Genomic DNA, 12181 nt, shown 5'->3' on the forward strand with positions numbered 1-12181 from the left:
CGTTCCCTACTCTTTGTGCATCTCTTTCTACACACAAAGCAGCGGTGGCAGCTAGTGCTCCAGCTGGGGGGGGGCAAACAAATCACCCGACTTCCCCCAGCCCCTCCCCCCACCCGCTGGTGCTCACGTGGTCAGGCTCTGTGTTGGCGCTGATGCAGAGCACAGAGATCGCTACAATGACGGCGGCCATCTTCCGGATCTCCCCGTACATCCTCCCCCCTGCCTGGCCAATACAGTCGCTTCTCCTCTTGGCCAAATTGGGTCTCAGGACCTGCTTCCTGATTGGCCGGGAGGAGAATCAGGTAGACAATAGCGAATAATCATTTACTATTGTCACATAACTGGGTGGGCTTCGGGCGCAGTGCTCTGCATCCTGAGCCCACCCTTTTTTTTAAGCCAAATAGAGCCTCAGGCTGTAATCAAGTGCTTCAAAAAAAGGAAAAAAAAAAAACAAAAAACAACATTGGAACCCATGCGCCCGGCTCCCTGCATATAGATTGGGGGGGGGGGGGGGGGGGGCGGTGCCCCTCCGCTCCTAATGGACACCACTGACACAAAGTATACATAAAATATAATATCAGTTTGTTAGTATGGAGACTTTTGGGACACCCTGTATAGGGCGATAGTAATAATGTATCAGTGTTGATGATCCCATGTTGGGGGGTTGAGGAAACAGTCGCTGTATTTTCTCATACACTAACAATGTAACAATGTTCAGTATCAGTGGTGATCCCTCCAATCACAGGTTGCAATTCCCATCCTCTGTGGTTCAGTAATAGAACACCATAAACATGGATACGTAGTAACAATGTATCAATGTTTGGTGTCAGTGGTGATCCCTCCGGTCGGGGGTTGTCCTCTCTGGTTCTGTATACACTGATATGTAGTAACAATGTATCAATGTTGATGATTCCATGTTGGAAGTGGAGGAGAGCGTCACTTTTTGTTTCTTGTGTAGTAACAATGTATCAGATTGTAGAACTTGGGAACACGCCCCAAACACCAACCCCCCCCCTCAGGATTTCTCCAAACTATTGTAACAAATTCCCAGCAAACCGGATATTCAGGTTTTGTGGTTTTTGGCGTCTGTCCATCTCCATCATGGAGCTTCTCTTCTTCCCCTCCCCCGACACCACGCACTACATCATAAAACCAAATGATGGACATTTTATACAAATTATGAGAAAGGTGATTACTTGACTCCGGGGATCTCCAGGAAATTCGTCAGTCCCGTCCAATTAATATCCAGAAACTGAAAAGATACAAAATGATATCTTCAGAGAAAACAAAGAGATCAAAATGATCAATTATCTTCATCCATCAATCATATTATTAATAATTGTATTATTTTTCTGGATTTACAGATGACAGGAAGGAATTTGGTATCGATCACCCTCCTAATTCTTCCCAATAATCATCGCCTCGGATTGATCATCCAGATATGAAGATCTGATAACATGTGATCTGCGATTTTTATAGAACAATTCCGTGTTTTGCGGATCACAATTCACTTTCACCATAAACTAATAGAGCAGACAATGATCTCTCCATCCATAGAATACAGAAGAGCAGTGCTGTTGCTCATAGCAACCAGAGGATCCCCAGAGATGATTGGTCAGGCTGAAGATGACGATGTCTGGGTTTGGTGGACAGATGGGGACAGGCCGCAATTTTCCCAACACCCCAAATATAAATACATGTGAAGTGACCACAGCAATCAGGATATAGATTAACAAGAGATGATTTCTGATTGGTCGCTCCACTTTGCACATTCATTTAAATACGTCTCATTGATATGTGAAGAGTCAATCGTCTTACCGGCTTCTGGATGAAGAAGAAAGTCACGGCTCCGATAAACGGGACATCGGACATCAGAGGGGCCAAAATCACCCGCAGAGTCCCGTGTATCTGTACAGAGAGAAGCAGATCTGTATTATACCCCAGAGGGGGAGACACCACCCTTCATTGTTACCCCCCCCCCCATCTCCATTCCCATCATTACCCCCCCCCTCATCTCCATTCCCATCATTACCCCCCTCCCCCACCATTACACCCCAGAGGGGGAGACACCACCCTTCATTGTTACCCCCATCTCCATTCCCATCATTACCCCCCCCCTCATCTCCATTCCCATCATTACCCCCCCCCATCTCCATTCCCATCATTACCCCCCCCCCTCATCTCCATTCCCATCATTACCCCCCTCCCCCACCATTACACCCCAGAGGGGGAGACACCACCCTTCATTGTTACCCCCCCCCATCTCCATTCCCATCATTACCCCCCTCCCCCACCATTACACCCCAGAGGGGGGGACACCACCCTTCATTGTCTTCATTGTTACCCCCCCCCATCTCCATTCCCATCATTACCCCCCTCCCCCACCATTACACCCCAGAGGGGGAGACACCACCCTTCATTGTTACCCCCCCCCCCATCTCCATTCCCATCATTACCCCCCTCATCTCATCTCCATTCCCATCATTACCCCCCTCCCCCACCATTACACCCCAGAGGGGGAGACACCACCCTTCATTGTTACCCCCCCCCCCCATCTCCATTCCCATCATTACCCCCCCCCCTCATCTCCATTCCCATCATTACCCCCCTCACCCACCATTACACCCCAGAGGGGGAGACACCACCCTTCATTGTTACCCCCCCCCCCCATCTCCATTCCCATCATTACCCCCCTCCCCCACCATTACACCCCAGAGGGGGAGACACCACCCTTCATTGTTACCCCCCCCATCTCCATTCCCATCATTACCCCCCTCCCCCACCATTACACCCCAGAGGGGGGGACACCACCCTTCATTGTTACCCCCCATCTCCATTCCCATCATTACCCCCCTCCCCCACCATTACACCCCAGAGGGGGAGACACCACCCTTCATTGTTACCCCCCCCATCTCCATTCCCATCATTACCCCCCTCCCCCACCATTACACCCCAGAGGGGGAGACACCACCCTTCATTGTTACCCCCCCCATCTCCATTCCCATCATTACCCCCCTCCCCCACCATTACACCCCAGAGGGGGAGACACCACCCTTCATTGTTACCCCCCCATCTCCATTCCCATCATTACCCCCCTCCCCCACCATTACACCCCAGAGGGGGGGACACCACCCTTCATTGTTACCCCCCATCTCCATTCCCATCATTACCCCCCTCCCCCACCATTACACCCCAGAGGGGGAGACACCACCCTTCATTGTTACCCCCCCATCTCCATTCCCATCATTACCCCCCTCCCCCACCATTACACCCCAGAGGGGGAGACACCACCCTTCATTGTTACCCCCCCATCTCCATTCCCATCATTACCCCCCTCCCCCACCATTACACCCCAGAGGGGGGGACACCACCCTTCATTGTTACCCCCCATCTCCATTCCCATCATTACCCCCCTCCCCCACCATTACACCCCAGAGGGGGAGACACCACCCTTCATTGTTACCCCCCCATCTCCATTCCCATCATTACCCCCCTCCCCCACCATTACACCCCAGAGGGGGAGACACCACCCTTCATTGTTACCCCCCCATCTCCATTCCCATCATTACCCCCCTCCCCCACTATTACACCCCAGAGGGGGAGACACTACCCTTCATTGTTACCCCCCATCTCCATTCCCATCATTACCCCCCCCCACCATTACACCCCAGAGGGGGAGACACCACCCTTCATTGTTACCCCCCCATCTCCATTCCCATCATTACCCCCCCCCTCATCTCCATTCCCATCATTACCCCCCCCTCATCTCCATACCCACCATTACCCCCCTCCCCCACAATTACACCCCAGAGGGGGAGACACTACCCTTCATTGTTACCCCCCATCTCCATTCCCATCATTACCCCCCCCACCATTACACCCCAGAGGGGGAGACACCACCCTTCTTTATTACCCCCCATCTCCATTCCCATCATTACCCCCCCCCCCCTCATCTCCATTCCCATCATTACCCCCCTCCCCCACCATTACACCCCAGAGGGGGAGACACCACCCTTCATTGTTACCCCCCCCCATCTCCATTCCCATCATTACCCCCCTCACCCACCATTACACCCCAGAGGGGGAGACACCACCCTTCATTGTTACCCCCCCCCCATCTCCATTCCCATCATTACCCCCCCCCACATCTCTATTACCACCATTACTCCCCCCACCTCCTCTTCTCTGACCACGATTACCCCCACCTCCTCTCTCTGTTGCCACCATTACCCTCCCTCCTCGCTATTACCAACATTACTCCCCCTCCTCTCTATTACCACCGTCCCCCCCTCTCCCTCTCTATTACCCCCTCAGAAGACTCACCTGGAGGCCCTTCACTCCGGCTTTACACAACTTCTTCACCTCCACGTTGATCTCACAATCTCCATTATAGCTGCAGAGAGGACAGAGAGAGGATTAACCAAATATTCCCAGAATCCCTGGCGTGCGCCCGTACACACCGGACATATAACACACTATGACTACCGGCCACTACGCTGAACTGTGATTGGACGATATGTGAACACAGCCCTGGCCTGCTTTTATCTCACCTTTATTGCCTAAAGTAGGGGTCTCCAAATATCCCAATCAAAGGGACAACTTACTGTCCTACAGACATTAGGGGGGCCGGACTGTGGCCAAATGGGAGTATAAAGGGTCCCGACATCCGTGGGAAAAAATAAATGCCCCATGGTTTGTGTCAGTGGGAGGAATAGTGTCCCATCATTGGTCACAGTGGGAGTTATAGTGTCCCATCATTGGTGTCAGTGGGAGGAATAGTGTCCCATCATTGGTGTCAGTGGGAGGAATAGTGCCCCATCATTGGTGTCAGTGGGAGGAATAGTGTCCCATCATTGGTCACAGTGGGAGTTATAGTGTCCCATCATTGGTGTCAGTGGGAGGAATAGTGCCCCATCATTGGTGTCAGTGGGAGGAATAGTGCCCCATCATTGGTGTCAGTGGGAGGAATAGTGTCCCATCATTGGTGTCAGTGGGAGGAATAGTGTCCCATCATTGGGAGGAATAGTGTCCCATCATTGGTCTCAGTGGGAAGAATAGTGTCCCATCATTGGTGTCAGTGGGAGGAATAGTGTCCCATCATTGGTGTCAGTGGGAGGAATAGTGTCCCATCATTGGTCTCAGTGGGAGGAATAGTGTCCCATCATTGGTCTCAGTGGGAAGAATAGTGTCCCATCATTGGTGTCAGTGGGAGGAATAGTGTCCCATCATTGGTATCAGTGGGGGAATAGTGTCCCATCATTGGTGTCAGTGGGAGGAATAGTGTCCCATCATTGGTGTCAGTGGGGGAATAGTGTCCCATCATTGGTGTCAGTGGGAGGAATAGTGTCCCATCATTGGTGTCAGTGGGAGGAATAGTGTCCCATCATTGGTGTCAGTGGGGGAATAGTGTCCCATCATTGGTGTCAGTGGGAGGAATAGTGTCCCATCATTGGTGTCAGTGGGAGGAATAGTGCCCCATCATTGGTGTCAGTGGGAGGAATAGTGTCCCATCATTGGTGTCAGTGGGAGGAATAGTGTCCCATCATTGGTGTCAGTGGGGGAATAGTGTCCCATCATTGGTGTCAGTGGGAGGAATAGTGTCCCATCATTGGTGTCAGTGGGAGGAATAGTGTCCCATCATTGATGTCAGTGGGAGGAATAGTGTCCCATCATTGGTCTCAGTGGGAAGAATAGTGTCCCATCATTGGTGTCAGTGGGAGGAATAGTGCCCCATCATTGGTGTCAGTGGGAGGAATAGTGCCCCATCATTGGTGTCAGTGGGAGGAATAGTGCCCCATCATTGGTGTCAGTGGGAGGAATAGTGCCCCATCACTGGTGTCAGAGGGTGGAATAGTGCCTCATCATTGGTGTCAGTGGGAGGAATAGTGCCCCATCATTGGTGTCAGTGGGAGGCATAGTGCCCCATCATTGGTGTCAGTGGGAGGAATAGTGTCCCATCAGTGGGAGGAATAGTGTCCCATCATTGGTGTCAGTGGGAGGAATAGTGTCCCATCATTGGTGTCAGTGGGAGGAATAGTGTCCCATCATTGGTGTCAGTGGGAGGAATAGTGTCCCATCATTGGTCTCAGTGGGAAGAATAGTGTCCCATCATTGGTGTCAGTGGGAGGAATAGTGTCCCATCATTGGTGTCAGTGGGAGGAATAGTGCCCCATCATTGGTGTCAGTGGGAGGAATAGCGCCCCATCATTGGTGTCAGTGGGAGAAATAGTGCCCCATCACTGGTGTCAGTGGGAGGAATAGTGCCCCATCATTGGTGTCAGGTGGGGGGGGGATTATGCCCCATTGTTGGTATGAGTGGAAGAAATAGTGCCCCATCATTGGTGTCAGTGGGAGGAATAGTGCCCCATCATTGGTGTCAGGTGGGGGGGGATTATGCCCCATTGTTGGTATGAGTGGAAGAAATAGTGCCTCAAGGGCCAGATAAAAGCAAGAAATGGGCTGCAGTTTGGAGAGTACTGGCCAGGTACATATTGTAGAATGATAGAACATGTGAAGGGTTCTTTACTGTAAGAGCTGTAAAAAGACAGAAGGTCTCCCATGGGCCCTATAGGAGACGCAGTGAGGCTCAAATACACTGAACAGATTCGGATATGTATATAATACATAATGAGGTATGAGGGGCTTGTCCTCCTCGGGATCAGCTGATGAGCCCCCCCCCCCCTCTTTTTTATCGAGAATAAACTTGGCAGACAAACCTCTCTCTCCCCTGTGAGGTGACAATCATGCGCACAGTGTTATGGTGAGAGGCGGCCGCTCTGATCTTTGTTCACCATAATGTCTCATGAATTATTTTGTATGTATCTATAGAATCAATTATAACCCCATCCCCCATCCCCATCCCCATCCCTGGGGGTACCAGCTGTCAGAAAATGACAATTAGGTGAAGTCACAACACGCCTGAGACTTTGTGTGTCCGAGAATACGGAGCGATCGTCATCATCGTCATCTATACAGATCATCATCATCTATACAGAGATCATCATCATCATCATCATCTATACAGAGATCATCATCATCATCATCATCATCTATACAGATCATCATCATATACAGAGATCATCATCATCATCATCATCTATACAGATCATCATCATATACAGAGATCATCATCATCATCATCATCATCTATACAGATCATCATCATATACAGAGATCATCATCATCATCATCATCTATACAGAGATCATCATCATCATCATCATCATCTATACAGATCATCATCATATACAGAGATCATCATCATCATCATCATCATCATCTATACAGAGATCATCATCATCATCATCATCTATACAGAGATCATCATCATCATCATCATCATCTATACAGATCATCATCATATACAGAGATCATCATCATCATCATCATCATCTATACAGAGATCATCATCATCATCTATACAGATCATCATCATATACAGAGATCATCATCATCATCATCTATACAGAGATCATCATCATCTATACAGAGATCATCATCATCTATACAGAGATCATCATCATCTATACAGAGATCATCATCATCATCATCATCATCTATACAGAGATCATCATCATATACAGAGATCATCATCATCATCATCATCATCATCTATACAGAGATCATCATCATCATCATCTATACAGATCATCATCATCATCTATACAGAGATCATCATCATCATCATCTATACAGATCATCATCATATACAGAGATCATCATCATCATCTATACAGAGATCATCATCATCATCATCTATACAGATCATCATCATATACAGAGATCATCATCATCATCTATACAGAGATCATCATCATCTATACAGAGATCATCATCATCATCATCTATACAGAGATCATCATCATCTATACAGAGATCATCATCATCATCATCTATACAGAGATCATCATCATCTATACAGAGATCATCATCATCATATACAGAGATCATCATGCACACGTCTCGTTCATTTATTTATTTATTATTTATTTCAGGTACTTATATAGCGCCGTCAATTTACGCAGAGCTTTACATATACATTGTACATTCACATCAGTCCCTACCCTCAAGGAGCTTCCAATCTAATGTCCCCAACTCACATTCATACATACTGGGGACAATTTAGACAGGATCCAATGAACCTCCCAGCATGTCTTTGTAGTGTGGGAGGAAACCGGAGAACCCGGAGGAAACCCAACACAGGGAGAACATGAAAACTCCAGGCAGGAAGTGTCGTGGTCGGGATTCGCTCATCATACGTGTATGATGGTCACAGAGGAGGATACGGGACGGATTGCTGGTTGTGTATCGGCCCTCAGAGAGCCGACTTATAATAAGCTCAGGTCCTCCCAGCTGGGATTCTGAGTGGCCCCCGGGGGCCGGAGCTCATCACAAACAACAGTATCTGGTCATTAACTCCTACACAGCCAGAGCCCTCCAAACATCCCATAATAATAATAAGGAACCTGATATTTAGATTTGCAGAGCACAGAACAAGAACAGGGCGCCGCTACACCCCCCCCCCCCCCCAGAAAAGTTTCTTCCCTGGCCCCCCTCCCCCTCATCAACATTCCATTCTCATTACATGCCTTATTGTATACCTTGTGATGTCATCACTGGGTCTCTGTACTTCTCTATGCAGTGCAGGCAAATCATAGCTGGTGGGAGGGGCCTTAATACTGTTCTCAAGAGCCCTCAGTCCTGATGTAAGCAGTGGGCGGGCTCTTGTGCAAATATCAAAATGAGTTGATGGGCGGGTGTCAGTATGGAGGATGAGTGGGCGTTCCTAGGCAGGCTCTGCAAGACTATAGGGGAGGAGCCGGTACACCTGTGCAAGACTGAAGGGGGAGCCGCTACACCTGTGCAAGACTGAAGGGGGAGCCACTACACCTGTGCAAGACTGAAGGGGAGGAGCCGCTACATCTGTGCAAGACTGAAGGGGAGGAGCCGGTACACCTGTGCAAGACTGAAGGGGAGGAGCCGCTACACCTGTGCAAGACTGAAGGGGAGGAGCCGCTACACCTGTGCAAGACTGAAGGGGAGGAGCCGCTACACCTGTGCAAGACTGAAGGGGAGGAGCCGCTACACCTGTGCAAGACTGAAGGGGAGGAGCCGCTACACCTGTGCAAGACTGAAGGGGAGGAGCCGCTACACCTGTGCAAGACTGGAGGGGAGGAGCTGCTACACCTGTGCAAGACTGAAGGGGAGGAGCCGCTACACCTGTGCAAGACTGAAGGGGAGGAGCCGCTACACCTGTGCAAGACTGAAGGGGAGGAGCCGCTACACCTGTGCAAGACTGAAGGGGAGGAGCCGCTACACCTGTGCAAGACTGGAGGGGAGGAGCTGCTACACCTGTGCAGGACTGGAGGGGAGGAGCTGCTACACGTGTGCAAGACTGAAGGGGAGGAGCTGCTACACGTGTGCAAGACTGAAGGGGAGGAGCCGGTACATCTGTGCAAGACTGAAGGGGAGGAGCCGGTACACCTGTGCAAGACTGAAGGGGAGGAGCCGGTACACCTGTGCAAGACTGGAGGGGAGGAGCCGGTACACCTGTGCAAGACTGAAGGGGAGGAGTCGTATACCTGTACAAGACTGAAGGGGAGGAGTCGGTATACCTGTGCAAGACTGAAGGGGAGGAGCCGGTACACCTGTGCAAGACTGAAGGGGAGGAGCCGGTACACCTGTGCAAGACTGAAGGGGAGGAGCCGGTACACCTGTGCAAGACTGAAGGGGAGGAGCCGGTACACCTGTGCAAGACTGAAGGGGAGGAGCCGGTACACCTGTGCATGAATGGGAAGGTGGGGTTGGTGACGATGTATAGACACGTGCGGTTCATTTCACTCCGAATCGAAATTCTGATGAATTTTTTATTTTTCAGAGACTCGGATGTATCCAAATTTCTGGATGACGATAGTAACAAAATGAGGCGCTCGGTGACGGAGGAGTGCGAGGGAGAGCGCGGGGAATCTTCACCTGAGCCGCACATTTCACCGACTCTGCTGATCCCTCCAATCTTTAGAGAACCTCCCATCACAATGTATCTTCTGATGTTTACAAACAGGAAATAATGAATACAATGTATCCGATACAGGAAGTGTGATATATCCACTTGCTGACCACTATATATATATATATGGTTTCCCGGGTGATTGATGATGATTTCAGTCGGTTGTTGGCCTTCTCATGAATGTGGTCTGAGTGGCCCCCCCCGCCGCTGTTTCTCAGGCTTATGGTTTTTACCGGCGCACCCAAAAAACAATCCGACGTTGCAGCCGGCTGGTCTCAGAGAGGAACAGAGACTGGACCATCTCAAATCACCTCTATGGCCTTGGAGGACCGGAGCGACGTCATGTTACTTCCAGTTTACGGCAGAATTAAACTTTTTTTTTTTTAAAGCAAAAGACCAAAAAAATCAAATAAAAATAAATTTTATCCTTTGCATTCAGGACCAGTTCACACCATAGAAACGCAGTCCGGATACGTTCCAGGTGCTTTTCTGCATGCGCGTTTTCGTTGCCTTCCAGTACATTTTTTTCCCCCCTATTTTTTCTTAACCTTAAATACGGACATGTGTTCTCCAATGCGTTTTTGGTGCGTTTTTTATGCTTTTTACAGCGTTCCAGTACAGTCCAGTGCAGATGCAACTTTTTTTTCTGGAACGCACTGGTGTGAACTATGCCATTGTAAACCATATAACCTACGTTCCATGCATTTTCGATGCAGAAAAAAAAAAAAAAAAAAAAAACCCTCACTGGACTGCATGCGGTGTGAACTGGCCCTTAAGGGTAAATGAGAGATTTGGAGTCTTTTTGATCCCCCAGGTATCTCCATAAAGAGGACCCGTCACCCCCCCCCCCCCCTGATTTCTATTACATGAGATTCCTTGTAATAGGAATAAAAGTGGTCAAATAAATAAAAGGGACAGTGTAAAAATAAAAAAAAATTAAGCCCTCCCCCCATCCCTGTGTGCAGTAGTGAACGCATACGTAAGTTGCACCCGTGTTCACGGTATTCGCACCACATGTGAGGCATCGCCGCAAATGTCAAAAGGAGAGCAATAATTCTAGCGCTACCCCCCCCCCCCCTGTAATTCTAAACTGGTAACCTGTAAACATTTTTAATGCGTTGCCTATGGAGATTTTTAAGCACCGTAGTCTGTCACTATTCCACGAGCGTGCGCAATTTTAAAGTTTGACATGTTGGGTATCTATTTACTTGGCACAACATCATATTTCACATTATACAAAAAGAATATAAAAAAATGTTTTTTTTTTTTAAATCGGATTACATATTGTGTCTTAAAGTTGGAAATACCGCGCTGACGCTCAGATGTAATATAGAGAGCAGCCGGCACAACAAAAGACAATTTTTTAAAATGAATCATAAAATAATATAATATGCAGAACTCAAACATATAAATAAAAAAATAATACAAAGCTGAGTGACCAGAAGTGAAACATAAAAGGAAGTGTTAATGAAACCCTCCAGTGATGATGTCACCTCTGAGAAAATACAAAGTGCTGTAAACTGATACAGAGCAGAAGGTTATATAACCATATAATGGCTCATGTGATAAAAAGGAAGTCCATAAAGGATTCTTCATATAAATGTTCACAAATCAACTAAACGACTTCACTGGAATCACATTGGAAAGACGGTGAAGAAAGTTTATATAGATTGTAGACAACAACCACCACCGACTGTGCAGAGGCGTACCGGAATGTATGGCCTTAAAGGGGTATACACCACTTAAAGAGGAATTCCACCCAGGGGGGCCGTCAAAAAAAAAAAAAAATTAAAAGTCAGCAGCTAACAAATACTGCAGCTGCTGACTTTTAATTGGGCACTCCCCTGTCCCTGCGTCCAGCGATGCGGGGGATCGAAGCCCCGCTCGTCCCCCCCCTCTGCTCGTCGGTGCCGGCATTTCAACTGTGGGCGCCGGGCTGTGGCTTCACAGCCTGGCACCCACTGCGCATGCGCGAGCGGCGCCGCGATTGGCCGCTCAATCACCTGGGACCTGTAATGGGTCCCAGATGATTGACAGGAGGGAGGGAGCAGAGCGGAGCCCTTCCTGTGCCGAGGGGGAAGTGATGTCACCAGCCCAGGCAAAGGAACAGGCAGACGACAAGGGACCCCCTAGCAACAGGCATTTAGAGGTAAGTGAAAAAAAAAAAAAAATATC

At 48.9% G+C, this 12181-nt stretch overlaps 1 protein-coding gene across 1 annotated transcript in view; it reads right to left on the reverse strand.

The window, feature by feature from the left end:
- ESYT3 (extended synaptotagmin 3) overlaps positions 1-12181 on the reverse strand; it is a gene marked incomplete in the record, with an annotated part of 62587 nt that overhangs the window by 23822 nt on the left and 26584 nt on the right. The window contains 3 exon segments of the mRNA XM_073634559.1: positions 1197-1252; positions 1819-1908; positions 4324-4392. Coding sequence (XP_073490660.1) covers positions 1197-1252; positions 1819-1908; positions 4324-4392 — 215 coding nt within the window.

The sequence above is a fragment of the Aquarana catesbeiana genome, linkage group LG06, assembly GCF_042186555.1.
Source record: "Aquarana catesbeiana isolate 2022-GZ linkage group LG06, ASM4218655v1, whole genome shotgun sequence".
NCBI classification, from domain to species: Eukaryota; Metazoa; Chordata; class Amphibia; order Anura; family Ranidae; genus Aquarana; species Aquarana catesbeiana.